A 21039-nucleotide genomic window follows, 5' to 3' on the forward strand; every position below is an offset into this window, starting at 1 on the left:
GTATTTTATATTTCAGTTCAGGCGCCCACCTCCGAATGCGGGTATTTTATATATCAGTTCAGGCACCCACCTCCGAATGCAGGTACCCACCTCCGAATGCGAGTATTTTATATTTCAGTTCAGGCACGCACCTCCGAATGTGGATTCAACTTTCAAAACAGGGGTTGCAAGTGTAACTTCTCCAACCTCGTCTTATTTACACATATATATATATATATATATATATATTTTTTTTTTTTTTTATGGCTAACATTTGTTTTAGCTGGTGGCTTTGAACAATATCGAAGTTGGCATCACACATCAAATCGTGCAACTTTTTCTTCGGCAGCGAACTGGGGCAATTTGTTGGGAAGGATAATCAGACTTCCCGACACGGGTCAAAGATCTACCTCGAACACTCATCTCTAAATACAAGTATTCTCTTGCATTCCAGCAATTCAATTTTTCAAGAATTCTCGAGTTTCTATCATAATACCCAGTGTTATCATAATTCAACACTGGGACAATTTTTTGCAAGATTCGCGCCAATCAGGGTTCATTAGTCGTTCAGGTGTCGTAGTTGTCCCAGAACTACACTCGACCTGATTCTCGTGCAGCCCGAGATATGTAGGCAACTCAGAGACCGGAGTTCGGTCATAATCCTCTCAAGTTTCCTTTAGCCGGGACAAAATAGGCTACTGAGTCAACATCTTTGCCCGACAACTCTTTTCATCATTACCGGGCAAAGAGGGACAAGTTGTTGACACCCAATTTTGTCCCGCCTCTCCTCCGAAATACCTAGTTACGCTTCTAATATTTCGAAAAAAATTAAAATATATATATTTATATTTTACTATAATTATTAGCCTCTTATTAATATCCACGTTTCATTATTCTATTACAGTTACTATTATTATTATTATTATTATTATTATTATTATTATTACTATTACTATTATTATTATTATTATTATTATTATTATTATTATTAAATACACGCATCGAATGCGGGTATTTTATATTTCAGTTCAGGCGCCCACCTCCGAATGCGGGTATTTTATATATCAGTTCAGGAACCCACCTCCGAATGCAGGCACCCACCTCCGAATGCGAGTATTTTATATTTCAGTTCAGGCACGCACCTCCGAATGTGGATTCAACTTTCAAAACAGGGGTTGCAAGTGTAACTTCTCCAACCTCGTCTTATTTACACATATATATATATATATATTTTTTTTTTTTTATGGCTAACATTTGTTTTAGCTGGTGGCTTTGAACAATATCGAAGTTGGCATCACACATCAAATCGTGGAACTTTTTCTTCGGCAGCGAACTGGGGCAATTTGTTGGGAAGGATAATCAGACTTCCCGACACGGGTCAAAGATCTACCTCGAACACTCATCTCTAAATACAAGTATTCTCTTGCATTCCAGCAATTCAATTTTTCAAGAATTCTCGAGTTTCTATCATAATACCCAGTGTTATCATAATTCAACACTGGGACAATTTTTTGCAAGATTCGCGCCAATCAGGGTTCATTAGTCGTTCAGGTGTCGTAGTTGTCCCAGAACTACACTCGACCTGATTCTCGTGCAGCCCGAGATATGTAGGCAACTCAGAGACCGGAGTTCGGTCATAATCCTCTCAAGTTTCCTTTAGCCGGGACAAAATAGGCTACTGAGTCAACATCTTTGCCCGACAACTCTTTTCATCATTACCGGGCAAAGAGGGACAAGTTGTTGACACCCAATTTTGTCCCGCCTCTCCTCCGAAATACCTAGTTACGCTTCTAATATTTCGAAAAAAATTAAAATATATATATTTATATTTTACTATAATTATTAGCCTCTTATTAATATCCACGTTTCATTATTCTATTACAGTTACTATTATTATTATTATTATTATTATTATTATTACTATTACTATTATTATTATTATTATTATTATTATTATTAAATACACGCATCGAATGCGGGTATTTTATATTTCAGTTCAGGCGCCCACCTCCGAATGCGGGTATTTTATATATCAGTTCAGGAACCCACCTCCGAATGCAGGCACCCACCTCCGAATGCGAGTATTTTATATTTCAGTTCAGGCACGCACCTCCGAATGTGGATTCAACTTTCAAAACAGGGGTTGCAAGTGTAACTTCTCCAACCTCGTCTTATTTACACATATATATATATATATATATATATTTTTTTTTTTATGGCTAACATTTGTTTTAGCTGGTGGCTTTGAACAATATCGAAGTTGGCATCACACATCAAATCGTGGAACTTTTTCTTCGGCAGCGAACTGGGGCAATTTGTTGGGAAGGATAATCAGACTTCCCGACACGGGTCAAAGATCTACCTCGAACACTCATCTCTAAATACAAGTATTCTCTTGCATTCCAGCAATTCAATTTTTCAAGAATTCTCGAGTTTCTATCATAATACCCAGTGTTATCATAATTCAACACTGGGACAATTTTTTGCAAGATTCGCGCCAATCAGGGTTCATTAGTCGTTCAGGTGTCGTAGTTGTCCCAGAACTACACTCGACCTGATTCTCGTGCAGCCCGAGATATGTAGGCAACTCAGAGACCGGAGTTCGGTCATAATCCTCTCAAGTTTCCTTTAGCCGGGACAAAATAGGCTACTGAGTCAACATCTTTGCCCGACAACTCTTTTCATCATTACCGGGCAAAGAGGGACAAGTTGTTGACACCCAATTTTGTCCCGCCTCTCCTCCGAAATACCTAGTTACGCTTCTAATATTTCGAAAAAAATTAAAATATATATATTTATATTTTACTATAATTATTAGCCTCTTATTAATATCCACGTTTCATTATTCTATTACAGTTACTATTATTATTATTATTATTATTATTATTATTATTATTATTATTATTATTATTATTATTACTATTACTATTATTATTATTATTATTATTATTATTATTATTATTATAATTCACAATTTTTTCGGCATTTTACCAGCTTATGCACACGCATCGCATTTATCTTTGCATAATTAAATAATAGCGTTTATTTACTGTGAATTTTCGAAATACTATTGCACGGCTATTACAACGCCATTTTTTATCTAAACACTAATAATTGCATATTTCATATTGAACAATATTTTAACACAAGTTATTTAAACAGGTCTTTTATTTAAATGTAATAGCCCAATCAACTCATGCTATTTTCGGACCAATTCACAAATCAGTTCGCGTTTTAATTTACCTGGCCACATTTTAATTCACTAGCCCATTTTATATCCAATCCATATTTTAATGCTCCAGCCCACACCAATACCCGGTCCAGCCCAATACACTACCCGACCCGACTGGCCCAAACCTTTTCCTAAAACCTAATCTTCACTTTTTTCCTTCATTTTCACCCTCACCGCCCCTTTCTCTCCTCTCCTTCATCTCGCTTCACCCCACCACGCCGCACTCACCCCCACCACCGCCGCTCATCTTCCCCCCCTCTTTTCTTTCCCTTTTCATCATTTTTTCCCCACCACGCCGTTCCCTTTCCCCCACTCCCTCCTCTTTCTTCATCATCATCTCTTTCACTCTCCACCATTACCGCCGTTTTCCCCCACTCCTCTTCCTTTTCCCCCGCTCCTCTCTCTCTTCCTTTCCCGCTCCCCAGATCTTGAACCCGAAATCCCCTGAAAAATGCAAGTCTTGAGCCACCTAAAATTCCCTAAAAGATTAGTTTTCTGTGGTTGTGATAATTCAAAATATCGAGTCAAAGTACTAGAACATTTGTTTTCTGCTTTTCATCTGCTTTGTGTTGCTGTGAATCCGAGCATCGCAAGCTCAGATTTAGTAGTTTTCGAGTGTAGATCTAAAACCTCCGCACCCCACTTCGCTGCACCTGAAGAAGGTAATTTCCCTTTCGTCTTAATTTTACTTGGTTAGATTAATTTAGTTAGGTTTAATGTTAAGTTTGTGATTTGTGGTGTGTGATTCTCTTCCTTGACTTAACGTTATGTTTATCACTATAACTCTGTTTTCTCAATCTGTGCGGAATGTTTAGTTGTAAATCTTATTAGAGTTAAATAATTAATTTACTTTACCCTCATATATCAAGTCTGTTGTTGTTTGTTCAGTTTGAACAAGTTTAGTTTAAGATGGTATAGTGTCAAGTAACTCAAGGATAGAGATTAAGGTACAGTTTTAAGCTTACGTATTGGTTTAGTAAAGCTATTAGAATGTAAAAGCTCTAGTTTGGATAAGTGTGTTCATATGAATATAGCCAAGGGCTAGGTGATTTAAGTTCCAAAATGATCACTGCTGAACCATATTTACATCCCTATAATCAAGCAGGCATGTATGTATATGTGTGTGTTATTTGAGGATTTTGAAGCCCATGATAGTGTTCTTTTCCTTCGTTTTGAAATGGTTTCTTGTGTTTTCCCTTAAAAAGTTAGCGGCTAAACGACTACTTTGGTTTTAGTTTCGGGTAAGCATTAGAGTTCTCCAGTGCTGAAAATTGAAGCATTTTAGTGCTCTGTTGCTTTTGCTTGATATATACCCTTACGATTAAACGAGCTTAGGGCTGTGCGTGTTTTGTATTTTGAAGCCTCACCATAAAGCTGTTTTTGTCGTGTTTGAAATGCTTTCTTGTCTCGAAATGTCATCAGCCAAAAGATTACTACTTTAGTATTAGTTTTGGGTAATCATTTGAGTTATCAATGCTGAAGGAAAATGAGATATGGGAAGAGCATTGAAAGAAATAGTCATTGTTGTCGCCTTTGTGATTGTGAATTATGATCCATGAAACTAGGATATTTTGATGGGATAAGGAATATTGAAGCGAATAGGTGAATAAAAATAAATGAAATGAAACTAGAACTGGAAGCTAACTTTTTCTCTTCTCTCAATCATTGTTGTAAAAGCTTATGTTTTCCTGGAAATCTGAATCTGTATGAATCTGCCCTTTTAGCAAATTTAGAGATTTTGTTCTTGTCAAGATTTGTTCCGGTCTGGCCTACTTGCCTCCCCTTCTTATTTCAAAACCAAGTTAAAAAAAAAAAATCAGTTAGCTTCCAGTTCCAATAAAGTAAGGGTCAAAAATGAGTCTAAATAGGACCAACAGAATCTGAAAATAATTTAGGATTCAGTCTATTTTAGTTGATATTTAGAATAATTAGTGACTTTCATTGGGTTATAATATGTGCTTTAGTTTGATAGCTTAATTTGTGTAAGAAAAGGTAAATTCTTATCTTGTTCTTAACCCTGTTTAGTTTGCCGTCTATTCAAATAGCTGTGGTAACCTGTTTGTTTAAAATGTGATTAGTGTCAACTTTTTTTTTCGTTTACTGCTTTCGTAGATAGTTGTGGTAAGTTGTTGGGTTGGAATATGACGAGTGCTAATGTTGCTGGTTTGCTGCTTATTTGAATAGTTATCATGAGTTGTTTAGTTAAATATGATAAAGTGTTAATCTTGTTAGTTTGCTATTTACACAGTTATCGTTGTTTAGTTATTATTCATGATGATTTGGGAATCCCATAATATTAACCCGGCTAGGACTAGCTCATGGACCACCTGAAAGTCGAACTTATGTTGTGTGGTGTCTCCGCAAAATTGAATGTGCTATGAGGGCCATAGCGACCTATTTGGTTGTTAGATGGGTTCCGTGATAGACTGTCGTTGTGTGGGCAGCTTCTTCTTGGGCCAGTCTTTGTGTTAATTCTTATATAATTGGAATCCCCGTACTATGTCTTTGAAAACCGGACTGTGACTTGAAATCTCAATAATACATATGCTGTATCGGACTGTTTTTGGTGTCATGGTTTCAATGTCGTTTTCAAATTCAAAGCATGGCATTTATATTTTTTATTCGAAATACCACATCGCGTCCAGATGTTTTCTGCCCATATCTAAGGCGAGCTGGCTTCCTCTATATACCACACATATTTTATATTGTTGTGTGATGCCTCGCTACATATCCTATAATCTCAGTTTGCTCTCCTTATGCCTATGCAATGCCATTGTTCTGGTACTTCCCCTGGTTGTTCTAGTTTCTACATGCTCTGTCCATTTTTTTTTGACATTGTTGTCTAATTATCGTCTTCCATAGTTGTGTGTCATCTCTTAAGTTACCTATTCTGTCTAAGTGAGATAGTGAGGTTACGAATCCGAATTCTGTGACTATGTGTAAGCTTCGCTTTTGATAGTTCCCTGGGTATTAGCATATTACTTCCCTGTTTAGGGATCTGTCTGAATTAGTCCAAAACAATGTGAGATGAAACATTGGTTTTGATATAATTTTTTTAGTCTTGTTTATATGTTTGCTTAAATCCAGGTTCCCTTCACTTACTCATGTCCTTTTTTTTTTTCGAATTATTCCCCTGTGTGTGTCCTCTATTTGCTCTTATTTTAGAACAAAGCATTGTTTATTTGACTCAGAATTATGAAATGCACATTCATGATGATTATCTGTTGACGTCATCATGTTATGAATTCAATAGGAATCAAGCAAAATCTATGTGTAGCTTGATACATGCTTAACATGGCGTACATCATGTTCATTACTGTTTTCTGTCCCCTTGGCTGCGTTAAGCTACTGTGAATAAACTATATATAGGTGGATGTACATGTGTTTATATATTTCAGTGTATATCGCCTGTATCCGGTATTATTTTCTGGTATATCTTCACTTTACTAATCCGTTCTTTTCATTTTTTTTGCATGAACCTCGCATACGAGTCCAAGGGACTCGTCCTCCTCCACGTTCGATGTTGGGCTAAAAGCCCAACGTAATTTCTCTTCTCGAGTCAGCCTCATCAGCCACCTGCAGCAATATGTTTAGGTTGCTGGGCTGAAGCCCAATAGCATGAACAGTTCGCAGCATTCGGGTCTTAATAAATGGGTCAAAGCCCAATAGCAAAACAGACCGCAGCAGCAGTCCGAGAAAATGGGCCTAGCCCATTCACTCTTTACTCTATTCCTTATTTTTATTGTTGTGTATTTTATTTTCCTTGTATGACTAACGTTTTATTTCGTCTTACTAGATTAGATGAACCGTAGTGAAGTTAGCGAAATTAATAGGTTTGATTTTAGTAAAATGGGTAGTTAGTTCAAGGGAGACTAACAATTAATTTCATAAGCTTCATTTTTCTTTTATGTCAAAACTATTTATAGCATCTAACATTTATTTTATTTTATTAATTCGCAAATAGCGTAACTATGTATTTTGAGTTAATGGAATCATATTTTATTCTTACCATCCTAAAGTTTCAAAATGCCACTAATACACAATATAAATTCAAGAACTTTTTTATAAATAATTTCTTCAAGATTTATCAAATCATACATATTTTAGCCGAATACAACTAAATAAAGTTAGAGGAAGAAAATTCATTATCTTTTTTGCATTTTTATTTAAGAAAATAATAAATAAATAAGTTTAGATTTTCTCTGCTGCTATATTCATATAACATAATTTATTTAAAGTTCAAAATCGCTAAATCTTTTTCTCAAAAGTGGGCAAATTATCATATTTCTTACGAGTCTCATCTTTGAATAGCATTTATCATATTTCATTTAAAGTCTAAGCGACATTTGTAAGTTTTACCTTAAAGTAGCATTTAAAGTCTTCTTTTATACAAATTATTGTATTTTCTGTAAATCTTATTTTTTTTATCTAACATTATTTTCTTTTAAATTTTAGCAACATTTGTGAACCATTTTAAAATTTAAACGTTATATTTAATATTAATTAATTAACCTAAGTTTGGTCAGATAACCGTAAGTTAACGGATTCTAAAGGATGCCTAACCCCTTCCCTTTAGGATAATATAGAGCCCTTACCTAGAATCACACTGGTTAAGCAGACTATTAATTGAGGTTTAGTTTTAACTTTGCCTTAGTTAACCTCTAGGTGTCCTAATTCACCGTTAAATTAATTAGGTGGCGACTCCTCAAATAAAAAATAAATAGGAATCCCCAATATGTTGCACTCCTGAATTCAACCCGGTTAAAATGGGGTGTGACAGTTACTACACAGTGTAAAATTCCTTACTATAGTGATATCAGCCGCTCCTCTTGGCCGTGGTTTTTCCCTTATTCAGAAGGGTTTCCACGTAAAATCTTGATGTCATTATTGCTGCATTTTATTCTTGCTTATTTAACCATAACTTAGTGTTCCGCGTTTATTACTAATACCGTGAATATTATTTTTGCGGGTCTATTTTATTCCCAACAGGTAGCTAGTTATCATAATATGTGAAACAACAAAAGTAGTCCTTCAATATTATTACACATAATACTCGAATAGCATCAGAAAAATATAGTTACATATAATACTGCCAATATTTTCTTAAACTGACATAGTCACTTAAAAAACATAATAGAATTTAAGCAGCAACATGTACATCTTTCTATTGTAAGCAGAGTAGCATATTAGCCCTCATTTATTCACATAGTTCTTCCTTCCTAGAAAATGTACTTCACTAATCCGGGAATATGAATCTCCTTCAAGTAATTTTCCCACTGAATGGTTCTTGGATCAAAGTTGAATGTATCATCTGCATTAATTTCTCTTGTTGCCATTCGCAATATTTCAGCATTGGTATCATCGAAACTGGTAAAATCAGCATGAATGGTGTTAGAATATTAATTTGGAACAGCTTTAAGTTTGAGTAACTAGTTTCCAGAAGTATATCAAACATGAACAAGTTACGGATGCTAGTTCAAACATCAGAGGGGTCTAAAACAAAATGAACATAGAATTAAGATGAAGAAAGGAAGGGACATTAAATAACAAACTCACATTCCTTTGAAGAGTGCGTAAGGTTTGTGGAGTTCAGCTAGTCGAATGGCGCGATTGATACTTCTTTCTAAGGTTGTGGACACAGCTTGCAAATATTGGAAAAGTATCAAGTTTGCTAACTTTAATATCTGAAACATGTTAAAACTATAAACTTAGCCAGTGGCAGGCCATCAATGCTGAAGTGCATAACAACATTCATAAACACTTGTACTTTCATATACATCTCTCTTGTATACCGAGGTCTTTCGGTCTTTCCCCCTTTTAATTAGTTCATATTACTACTATATACAAGGGAGAATACCAATTTTTTCTAGTCTTCACATGAATTTTTTGTCTCTTTTTACCCCTAATTAAAGTTTTTATTACTTTGTGAACTCTTACAAATTTTGGTAAATTTTGAGAACTTTAAGGCCCTTTTTTATGCCACTAAATATGATGATGTCATGGAAAAGAGTAGTAGTCCCCACAAAATATGCTTATACATATTCGAGTCTTCTATGAGAAATATATTAAATTTGTTTAAAATTATATTTTTCCTTAACAATTTATTATAGACACTTAAAGAATATAATTATGATGTCAATCAAATTCTATAATATAGGATTAATTATTGACTTAAATATTATTTTTATAATACTATTTATTATTTGTTGATGTTAATTACCAATTATCATTTGCTATTTAAAAATTTTATTCGTCCGGTTATGGATAAAGTTTTTTATTTTCTCCTGTAATTTTGTGTCGTACACGCTTGCAAAAATAAGTAATTAACAAATATTTCACTTAAGGTAAGATTAGGTTTTAAATCAAAAGAATAAATACAAATAGACTATCATTGTTAAATATACTTAGAAATGAATCGAAATTTTAAATTATAGTCCGAAGTACGTTAATTAATTAATCAAATTTTACATGCGCACGCTTTCAATATATAACTTATCTAATAAATTACTATATTAAAAGAGGAACTATAAAATATTATAGTTATAAAAACACTGTAGTTAGAGAAACCAAACAGTAATAATACTAAGCAATTGCAAAAAGTGGAGTTTATTGTTTACCTTTTTAATATTAAAATATTTTGCAAAATACCGTATAATCAAAGACAAAATAGTTAAATTCAACATGAAAAAGTTATTACAATGTGAATTTCATAAAATGATTAATTAAATTAAGAAAAAGAAAAAGATGTTATTCCTTAACATGGATCTTTTGGAAGGAAAATGAAAGCTTAGAGTAAGAACAATTTAACTTTATGGACTTTTCAATATTTTTTTCGTGTGTTTAATTTGAGAAAACATTTACAGAAATATCTTGTAATATTTATAAGTTAACGTTATTGATTTCATCATACAACAATATTTTTTCGTAGTAAATATTTTTGACATTAATTGAATATTGTAATATTTTTGATAAAAAATAAGTAAGTTTAATTCAAAAAAACAAATGAAATTAATTGAACATATGAAAAGCTGAATTTGGATCATCGGAGATTTTAGTCAAAAATATTTAAGTAAAATGGCAATTAGAAAGGTCAATATTTGATTATTTAAAAAAAAAATCTAATATATAAACTAAAAATGTTTTCCCTTAACTTTCGGATAGAAGTCTATTAAACATATCAAATTGATGTTAGAAAAACAAAAAAACAATAGCAGAAAAAATTTACAAAATATCTACAAATTGAATTTTGTAAGATCGGTTTGGGCCGAGGCTTAGCACGGCCCAAATGACACTAGTATATATATATATATATATATGAGTGTTCTAGTTTATACGAACTGATTTTCGGCCAAGGAGGGTTTTAGTCTAACTGGTTAGTTGTTAGCAAACATTTATATTCCGTGTATCCATATTTTCGAATAAATATATCTATAAGGCGTGAGCACATATACTCCAAGTTAGTCACTGCCCTACTTTATGGCCAACTGAAGCCAAAAACGCGTAAATTTTACTGTTTATTTAAGAAGACATCACTATGAAAACTAACATTTAGTATTGGCATGTAGCGGATTGCTATGTATTTGTGAAGGCTAGCCGTGCTATCCAGTAAATGAAATTTCTTCACTTTGATAGGCTTTCCTCTTTCGTCAATCCATGGATTCTTCTTGAAGTAATCAACGACAAATTGTACGACATCACCAAGTTTTAGTTGATTCCTCCTAGAGGAGCTAATATGGTAAACAGCTGTATGGGAAGATGGAACTCGATGGGTTACCATAGCCGCGATGACTGAGTTCACAACCATATCGGCTGGAATCTAAGCAAAATTGCAAGATCGCATTAAGGAATTAGTGTAAATACTTAGGAACTGGAAGTGTAGATGAACTAATTAAGACCAAGCAAACTAATACATTAATACATAAGGTATACACTATACACGACTCACATACCACATAACTGATGCAAACTTGCGCAACATTCTGTTTTCCTTTGCCATAGCCAACAATGAAGGTGTCCACTCCACGGTTCTGTCGGAAGGAAGAAACAGATTGGTTTACTAAGAATTGTTCTTCTTTTGTATGTGTCCATAAGTGGTATGTAATTATTACCTCGATCCTTCAATCCATCCAGGGAATGGCTCCTTGTAGGTGCTTAATATAATTGTTGGCCGGAGGATTATGAGTTGGAGATCCTCCTTGAGGTGTCCCAAAAGCATCCCTCCCATTGCTTTTGTGAATGTGTATGTGTTTGGCCATCCATGTAGCCTTGCCCACAAGAATCATAATTATATTGGTGCAAATATGATAGATATTTGTATCACTGAGCGAGACTGATTTAATGAACCGTTTACGTACCTCTCAATACCTAAAATTCTCATAGCTAAAGTAACTTCTTTTTCGGTGGCATTCCTACCTTGAAGGTCCTTCAGTGTCTCCTCTACCAGCTTTTTCTCCACGTCAATGTCTAAGCGAGAGCTTCCATTAAGCGTCTCGCCATAGTTCAATGGCTTTTCTAGTATCAATCCTTCCCTTTCGCTACAAACACAGGCTGAAAAGAACCAGTATTTATGCTAGAGTTAATACGCCAAAGAAGTTACATGATAATGAACTTTGGTTAAGCACATATATGACGGAGCTGACCTGTGCTTACATGGAGAAGCATCTTTAGTTTTGTACACTGCTTGGAAAATTTGACAACATTTACGGCACCCAGTGTATTGATCCTTATTGCGGTATCATATTTGCAAAAAGCGCGCTGATCAGTAAATTAAACTTTTTTATTTTTACTTAATGTTTAGAATGTTACTACTAGTATTCTATACCTTTCATCAAATCTAGTTGTTGCAGCAGAGTTTACAATTATGTCTATTTCTCTGCACATCTCATCTTTCAGCTCAGAATTTATCCCCAAACTATCACCATCACAAGCTATATCACCAGCAACTGGGAAAACCTTTTCTTCTATAAAGCCATGTAGGTCTGGGCCCAACTTTTCCTTTGAACTCTGAACAAATCCGTCTTTATAACCTGCAGTTAAAACATATCGTTTAACCGATATAATCTTGAATTCTCATTATGTGGTTTGCGTGACTATGGACTGGAGTTGTATTCTAATGTGATGACTATTATTTCTACTGCAACTATATACGATCATATAGTAGTTTGATAGTACCTCGTTGTTGAAACGCTCTTTAGCTGAATTTGAATTTGGAGCTCTAATTAACAAGTAGAGCCTCTTGACATGTGGCTGGAGTCGGAGTATCTTCTCGGTGAGAACTACATTAATATATAACAAAAGCACTAGTAATATCATCTATGTATGCATCTCCTGAGAAAAACACTCTTAGTTCAACCTAAAGTAAAGAGAAAGAGATAGAATGGATGTACTCTTTGCTAGGTAACCCGTTGCACCAGAGATGAAAATGGTCTTGCCCTCAAGAAACTGGTTAATGCAGAACAATTCCATTGATGGAGAATGTTCACGGGAGTGAGCTAGAGCCTAGAGGTGAAGGAAACTCATGGGGGTTAAATTCATGCTGTAAATCGTTCTACATAAGATATTATTAGGGAAGAAGTACTGGAAAACTATGTATTGCAGGAAAAATATACCGGAAAACTAAGCATTGCATTTGCACATATACAAAATCACCTGGATTTTAAGTTAGATACCTTGGATTCAACCAGAAAGGAATGCAACCTATTTGTGCTGTAACAATTGTAGTCCTGTCCAAATATCTACAGTGAATTACCAAAATCTGTCTTGAGATGGGCTGCTATTTACAAACAATGTACTAGTTTTAATTAGTTGTGGCTCAGTGAAGATGCTTATTAAAACAATTCAAAGATACTTTTATACAGTGTGCTATTGTCCGTTTTGAACCAAATTCATACAGTTCTGCCGAGAAAAGTCTCACATTCATGGGCTAATTTAGAGATTAATTGAGCGCTACCGGCATTTTTCAAGATGGAAATTTATTGATTAATTATTTTTGTTATAATCAATTTATTCTAGAGTAGAACTAATTGTTTTCCATTTTTTTTTTTATCTTTCTTGAGACATTGATAATCTTAAGTATGATTTTATAAAAAAATTAATTTTGAAAAAAATCTTATAGTTGAGGTTACTGCCAAAATTTGTAAACATTATTCTATAAGGAATATAAGTATTTAGAGAAGAATCTAATCTAGTTGCCTGATTGGGCACATTAATTAAAGTATTAATATATTTTACTTATACAATTTCTTTTCAAACTTTTAATTCCATTAAAGAAGCCTAATCCTAATACCTGAGAAATTATCGTGTTTAAGGAACATTCAAGATTAAAAGAAAGAAGTAATTAAGTGTAACTACAAACAAATACACTAGTTGCCTTTGGCGAAGTAATTACTTAATTAGTCAACGCTAAATCGATTGTCACTGAAAGGATACAATTACGTTCTCAAATTCTCAAGGAGAGTTAAAAGTTGCAGGCAAATACATGTTGTATTACATTTAAAAGGCGATTTTTTATATAAACCCATCCGTATTTTATTATTCCTGTTTTACTATTTTTTTTAAGGAGGAAGACTTATTAAAATTAAATTTGTATTTAACTATTTTTGTTTTCTATTAATTAGTATAATGTTCTTTTATATATATATATAAGATACTTTCTCGTTTCATATATATTCTTTTATTATTTTATAAATGACATAAATCATAAATTTTAGACTATATTAACATAAGTTGGTGAAGATTATACTTGTAGTTGGATCTTATCATAGATTAATTCAAATGATATTATTTTCTTGGATGACATTATTTATTCTTTACAATAGCAGTTACAATTATATTTTTAGTACATTTGGAACATCAAACTTAGAATACCTAGTAAGAAAGAATATTTGATATTTTCAGAGACTTTCCTTCAGAATTGGCCTTATAATAACTAACCCATCCCATAATTGACGTTTTTAATCTTCTCTTATTTGACTTCTTTGTAACAACTTTTTTCTTACCTATTCACATTAATGCGAAGTTACTACAATACGACTGAGACACATATTTATGGAAAATTAAGAGTAAACAGTTTAATGTATTAGTAGAAGGTTTGGCGGATTCTACCAAAAGTTTGACTATCTTCAAGACTGCTTTTATATGACAATATTAATTGTTGGTTGGCGAGTCATTAATTCCATCTCCAAGACCACGTTGACTAATTTAAAAGAATTAAATACCAGTTTACCAGTAGAGAATAAGAGTATTGGAAAACTTAATCAGCATAACAAAAGAATTATATTTTTAGAAAGCTAACTAATAGCGTGGTCAAGTTTACTTATTTTAAAAAGTACTTTTTCTTTCAAAAAAGAACTTTTAGCTAAAAGCAGTTTGTGTTTGGCTATAAGTGGTATGTAATTATTACCTCGATCCTTCAATCCATCCAGGGAATGGCTCCTTGTAGGTGCTTAATATAATTGTTGGCCGGAGGATTATGAGTTGGAGATCCTCCTTGAGGTGTCCCAAAAGCATCCCTCCCATTGCTTTTGTGAATGTGTATGTGTTTGGCCATCCATGTAGCCTTGCCCTGAAGAATCATAATTATATTGGTGCAAATATGATGGATATTTGTATCAATGAGCGAGACTGATTTAATGAACCGTTTACGTACCTCTCAATACCTAAAATTCTCATAGCTAAAACTTCTTTTTCGGTGGCATTCCTATCTTGAAGGTCCTTCAGTGTCTCCTCTACCAGCTTTTTCTCCACGTCAATGTCTAAGCGAGAGCTTCCATTAAGCGTCTCGCCATAGTTCAATGGCTTTTCTAGTATCAATCCTTCCTTTTCGCCACAAACACAGGCTGAAAAGAACCAGTATTTATGCTAGAGTTAATACGCCAAAGAAGTTACATGATAATGAACTTTGGTTAAGCACATATATGACGGAGCTGACCTGTGCTTACATGGAGAAGCATCTTTAGTTTTGTACACTGCTTGGAAAATTTGACGACATTTACGGCACCCAGTGTATTGATCCTTATTGCAGTATCAAATCTGCAAAAAGCGTGCTGATCAGTAAATTAAACTTCTTTATTTTTACTTAATGTTTAGAATGTTACTAGTAGTATTCTCTACCTTTCATCAAATCTAGTTGTTGCAGCAGAGTTTACAATTATGTCTATTTCTCTGCACATCTCATCTTTCAGCTCAGAATTTATCCCCAAACTATCACCATCACAAGCTATATCACGCAACTGGGAAAACCTTTTCTTCTATAAAGCCACGTAGGTCTGGGCCTAACTTCTCCCTTAGAACTCTGAACAAATCCGTCTTTATAACCTGCAGTTAAAACATATCGTTTAACGGATATAATCTTGAATTCTCATCATGTGGTTTGTGTGACTATGGACTGGAGTTGTATTCTAATGTGATGACTATTATTTCTACTGCTACTATATACGATCATATAGCCTGAACATTAGATAGATAGACGGGATAGCAGCGCAGAAAATTTAACAATCAAGTAGAAGAGGAAAAAACAGTGAAAAGAAAATATTGAGAAAAGAATAAGTTACTAATAATTGTACAGTAGTTGTTAAAGGCCAAAGCAACCATTGGCAGAGTAAGTTAAATAAATGGCTCTTCAAATTAGAGTGCGAAGAATTGCGTCTATTCGAATTTCTAATTGTAGGCGTGTTTTATTTTATTTTTTTAATAGGATATTTAAGTAAGTGAAAGGTAATATTGTAATTTGACTTTTAGATTCAGGGTTCATGCTTTTAATATAATATAGATATGAGTTTAAGTTTGGTGCATCGTCAGTGTATAAGACTTTGTACACCATCAGGTAATCTCAATGGTAAACATGTTAACTTTATCAAGTAATTAATAGTACTACTTTTTAGTAATATAATTATAATTTACAGAAGAAAAAAAGTTACAGGTAAGTTGAGTCCAATTTGTTCTCTAAAACTAATTAATTCCTAGTTGTATTGGTAACAGATTTATTTCCTTCTAGTTCTGACGTTTTTCTTGATTTTTACCAACTTAAATCAAAACCAGAAGTTCTTCAACGTATTACTTTTGAATAAGTCCATCATATTACTTTTGAATAAGTAGTAGTAAATTACATAACTTTAGTTCTGATTTAACTTTTTGAACGTATAAGATAATTTTTCTATGTAATTTGTAAGAAATCTAAAGTTTAAGATTTTGTATACTTGCAAGCTTTTATCAATTAATGTCTCTCAAATCACCGATCCATTTTCTTTGAAGGGGAGAAAGAGACCGCAACAGACGGAAGCTTTGAATAGGGGAGGGCGAGGAACAATAAAAGATTAGCGTATAAATTTTAGAAAAGGAAAATTAATTAGAAAAAAAATTGGAGACCTGCAATTGGCAGGTTAATGTCACCTGATGATGTAAAAAAGGTGCACCAAACTTAAACTCTATAGATATATATTATAGTAATTGAGTTCATAGTCAAATATTTATAATTTTTAAATATTTTGATGTATCTCTTAATATGAGATATGGACAAAAACTAATTGATTCACTTAAATTTACAACTAACATTGTAGATAACAATGTACGCAATCTTTGTTTATTGATGATAAACTTTGAAACCACCTCAAAATTTCAACCACAGTACATCAATCTTTTACATATGTTTATGATATTTCAATATAAAATAAGCATCTGAACGCATGGATTAATTCCAAAGTCCCGTAGAGATAAAACAATACAATACTGCACTAATTTATAACAAACCACACACTCCCAAGTCACAACATATATAATTATGTCTGCTTATCCAGCTTGATCTCTTCATGGTTTTTCTTGGCGTTCTTGGCATAGGTCTTGAAGTGAAAGTTGAGAAAAAGTGCTAAAAGTGAGACATTAAAACTGAAAGTGAAGAACCAAATCCCTATCCCAGAGCAACCAAACTCACTAGTCAAGTGATAATACATCAGTGCGCCCAAACACACAAAGCAAAACATGAACTGCCCAATTTGTACGTCAGTCACCAATTTCTTCCACCTTGGCCTTTTTCCAATAGCAGAGAGGAAATAATAAGCGTACATTAGCACATGAACCGAAGCATTAGTGATCACCCCAGCATGCAACATGGACTGGCCAGTTCCAACACTAACATAACACAAAAGTGGCACCAATGCATGGTGGTACACGTGGAGGAACGTGAGTCGTCGAGACCGTGATTTACTAAGTAGGATCAAAAGGGTGTCTACGAATTCAAGAATCTTAGAAAGGTAGAACACGTAGCCCCAAAAGAAGATCGGTCCTCGAGGAAGGGTATTTTCATAATTTAACCTGTTAAAACAGATGACCCAAGTCCAGTTGTGGACGTGGGCTGCCATCTGGTGGAGGACTGAGAGGCCGCACCCCACGGCCATTATAAACGATAGGATACAGAGGATGAGGCTGTGGGTGGCGGTGATGAGGCGGAGGATGGTGGCGGAAACGGTGGGAAGTAGTGATGGGAAACGGAGAGATAGTATAGTGAGAGACAAGTAAATGAACATTGACACTATGGGAAATAACCAGGTGGAACCAAAAGTTTGTCCATGCTTAAACTCAAACTGACTGATAATTGGGTGGCCAACTAGCCAGTAGTGGACTATGGAGTCAAGACGTTCCATTTTTATGAGGTGAAGAGATGGATGTTGTAGTTCTTATGGAGAATGAAAATATATATAAAGGTCTTGAACAAGGAGAACCGCTAGGTGCTCAAAGTAAACAAGATTAATATAGGAAAAAGACTTACCACTTTATGTTTTGCTCCAATCTGTTGTTCCAATTATGTTGCATTTTTCACAAGTAGGGACCTGGCCAACCTCTTTACTGTTATACTCGTTTAAAGTTGCCTAATTACATTGTACCTGTCGTGTGGGTTTAAATTACTTTGACCACTATTTAAAATAGGTGTTTACACTTCTTATTATTGTATAGTTTAATATAAGTCTTTAACTTTATGCGTGGTTTGGTCGTTGGTTAGAGTCATGCATGTATTAGTAAAGCAGAAATTAGTTAGGCAGGAATCGGTTACGCAAGGATTAATTAATTATGTATGGTTTAGTTTTTTATGTAATTAGTTAATTCATACCACATATATGCATAAATTGACTCATAACTTATACATGCTTTAAGTATGGATTATATATAATGTGATAACCAAACATTTAATTTTGTGTGCTCAATTTTATACATAGCAACTTAAATGCTACCAAACATAATATACTAGGTATGCTAGTTTTCATGTATGATTCATTTCCTAACCAATAACCAAGCGATGATATTGTGCATGTGTGGGAAATTAGGATAAGTGACTTGCTTGCATGTCTTTCTCTGCTGATACAAAGAAACTTTTTACACATTATCAGGTCTCCCAAGAGGATATTTATAAGTAAGTCTCCTTAAAATATGAAATTTGTAGTCTTGAAAATAAAACAGATTACCAGCTATAATAGGTAAAGGCGACCTAATTATGTAAAAAGTAATTCCTTATACTATCCGTGTATGCTTTCATTGGAAAAATGACTGGTATCTAAAAGAAAAATCAAATTGTTGTCCAGATTCATTCCCTTGCGATCTTATTAATGGGTTAATTATATTTTTGGAATACTATTCTAACATTATTAGCTTCTGGCAATGGTAACAGACCATTTATGAGCCATAATCATTTCTTTCTATTCATGAGCCATTATCTTTTGATAAAAGTACGTAGTAACATAACCCATCTTCAGCAATGACAATTCATTTTGATGATTTGATACTTGTTATACTTTTCTTTTGTGGAAGATAGATCAAGATTATAAATTCTTCCTCTTATATTATATAGTGTTTGGTTTTCTTTCTTATTTATTCTTTGTTGTTTCTGCTCATAGTTTATATTAGAAGAACTTATTGAATCTTAGGAAAAACACATTTACCGGTGGAATATCCTTAAGGATAATATCCTTGACACGCCTCGTAAAATTCCAAACAATCTCAAGGATATTCCGCTCGACTTTTTCAATCTGAGAAGATCAACAATGATGGTAACCCAATTGGTGATCCCATGAAGTAGGTTTATATATATGGGTAATAACAAGTCATTAGTTATCAAAAGTGCACTACTATTAAATTATGACCTTCCTATGGTCTGTGAATATAATTAATACAATAGTACTGCAGGGTAAAGGGAGGTAGATTAAATTCTTAATTCAATTCATATTCTTTATAGGTGGTAAATTACTCTGAGAATACTTGATGATTGGACTTATTTGAGTGTGGAGTGGAGTCGGTCCTTTGAAATTATGACAAATGTCTAGAGCACTCATGAATAAAAGACGCGCACATGGCTTATTAGCACAAAATCGCGACAAACAACAATGTATGTGGGGGTATAATGTGATAGCTAAGACACTGAACTTACAAAAAAATCTTGATTCATAAAATTTTTAAACTTCACCAATTATTCTGTAAGGTTAATCTTATTTTATCTAGGTCTAGTTCTAGTCGAAGAGACACCAAATTCTACACATTATGCTCATTGTGAAACCCCGCCAAAATTTCTTATTTTATTATATTCCTTGATCTTCTTTTTGAAATATGTGGGAATTGTTGGAAAAATGAATGCGGTATCTATGTATAAAAAAAAATCCTTGCCTAAATTCATTCCTTTAAGATTCTATTACTGGTTTAATTATATTTGCAATATTCTAACATTTTTAGCTTCTGGCAATGGTAACAGACCATTTATGAGCCATTATCATTTCTATTCACGAGCCATTATCTTTTGATAATAGTACGTAATAACATAACCTTTCTTCAGCAATGACAATGCATTTTGATAATTAAATCCTTACCTATATATATTCTTGTAGTCCCTTTCTTTTGTAATAGATCAAGATAAATTCTTCCTCATATATTATACGAGATAGTGCAGGATTTTCTTTCTTATTTAATCGTTAGTGTTTCTGCTCCTAGTTTATACTAGAAGAGCTTGTTGAATCGTGGAAGATACAAATTTACAGGTGAAATATTCTTAAGGACAGTGTTCTCAACACGCATCAAACTATGAGAATTTCTAAATATTTTACGTAAAATTTCCAACAATTTAAACTCCAATAAATATATCTACATGCATGGCAGTTGAATAACTATTTCGCTGTAATATACAGATCAGTAGTTCATTTGGCTCGGAAAAGCGGGAAAAAAAGAAGAAGAAAAAATTGGAGAAGAGAAACTTTGTTGAATTCCTCTTCCGTGAGTCCTTGTATATGTGCCAAACTGTTACCTATCCTTGGTGTTGACACGTTACTAATAATATTTTGAGCATGATGTTACATAGTTGCTTTTTTTTTTCTTTTGCGTCAAAATTACTCTTCCTTTAAAAAATATATATATTATCATATAACATGAACCAAATTAATACTGCAATTTTAAAGCTAAATCAGTATTTACATCGACTGATGCACAATTACCACCCACCTTTTCCTTTAATTGTGATTTTTTTTTTTTTGGTTGCATCTAACTATGGATCGGAGTGGCGGAGCCAAGAATTTAAACAAGGGAGTTCAAAAAAAAAAATCTTATGCTAAATTGATTATATATATGCATAGAATTATTACCCTATTAATATAGTTTACTTTTTCAACAAAGGGGGGGCAGGGGCGGAGCCAGGAATTTCATCAAGGGTGTTCATATTTTAGGACAGGTGATGTGTGAGGGAAAACAAAAAAATAGCGCATGAAGAAAACACACAGCCGGGATTTGAACTCGCGTCCTTAGTAAGAATTTGCACACCCTTAGCCGCTGGGCTATCCTTGTTTTCTATGTCAAGGTTGTTC

At 33.7% G+C, this 21039-nt stretch overlaps 3 protein-coding genes across 3 annotated transcripts; all 3 read right to left on the reverse strand.

Moving 5' to 3' along the window:
• Nucleotides 1–8430: 8430 nt before the first annotated feature.
• Nucleotides 8431–12676, reverse strand: LOC132644598 (putative fatty acyl-CoA reductase 7). Its single transcript, XM_060361199.1, has 10 exons — nt 12598–12676; nt 12359–12486; nt 12020–12214; nt 11851–11965; nt 11566–11758; nt 11324–11475; nt 11161–11237; nt 10758–11027; nt 8768–8895; nt 8431–8578 (listed from the first exon to the last, which is right to left on the reverse strand). Exons 1-10 carry the CDS (start codon nt 12674–12676, stop codon nt 8431–8433), a joined length of 1485 nt encoding a protein of 494 aa, XP_060217182.1.
• Nucleotides 12677–14356: 1680 nt separating this feature from the next.
• Nucleotides 14357–15381, reverse strand: LOC132644600 (fatty acyl-CoA reductase 3-like). Its single transcript, XM_060361203.1, has 5 exons — nt 15323–15381; nt 15141–15241; nt 14859–15048; nt 14613–14774; nt 14357–14405 (listed from the first exon to the last, which is right to left on the reverse strand). The coding sequence occupies exons 1-5, from the start codon at nt 15379–15381 to the stop codon at nt 14357–14359; spliced, it is 561 nt and encodes a 186-aa protein (XP_060217186.1).
• A 1464-nt stretch (nt 15382–16845) lies between these two features.
• Nucleotides 16846–17957, reverse strand: LOC132600149 (uncharacterized). The gene has a single exon (XM_060313251.1). The coding sequence runs from the start codon at nt 17845–17847 to the stop codon at nt 16987–16989; it is 861 nt and encodes a 286-aa protein (XP_060169234.1). The 5' UTR covers nt 17848–17957; the 3' UTR covers nt 16846–16986.
• Between the last annotated feature and the right edge of the window lie 3082 nt (nt 17958–21039).

Source organism: Lycium barbarum, chromosome 6 (genome assembly GCF_019175385.1).
Source record: "Lycium barbarum isolate Lr01 chromosome 6, ASM1917538v2, whole genome shotgun sequence".
Taxonomy (NCBI): domain Eukaryota; kingdom Viridiplantae; phylum Streptophyta; class Magnoliopsida; order Solanales; family Solanaceae; genus Lycium; species Lycium barbarum.

Bases quoted from the DNA above. Each gene is read 5' to 3' on its own strand.
- LOC132644598 (XM_060361199.1), bottom strand. From the start codon at position 12,676: ATGGAATTGTTCTGCATTAACCAGTTTCTTGAGGGCAAGACCATTTTC. The intron at 12,215-12,358 runs GTATATAGTTGC...GGATTTGTTCAG, and splicing joins TATCAAACTACTATATGATC to AGTTCAAAGGAAAAGTTGGG. The intron at 11,238-11,323 runs CGAGGTAATAAT...CCTTCCGACAGA, and splicing joins CCCTGGATGGATTGAAGGAT to ACCGTGGAGTGGACACCTTC.
- LOC132644600 (XM_060361203.1), bottom strand. From the start codon at position 15,381: ATGTGCAGAGAAATAGACATAATTGTAAACTCTGCTGCAACAACTAGA. The intron at 14,775-14,858 runs GTACGTAAACGG...ATGATTCTTCAG, and splicing joins AGAATTTTAGGTATTGAGAG to GGCAAGGCTACATGGATGGC. The intron at 14,406-14,612 runs GTAATAATTACA...CTTTTAAATTAG, and splicing joins GGATGGATTGAAGGATCGAG to TCAACGTGGTCTTGGAGATG.
- LOC132600149 (XM_060313251.1), bottom strand. From the start codon at position 17,847: ATGGAACGTCTTGACTCCATAGTCCACTACTGGCTAGTTGGCCACCCA.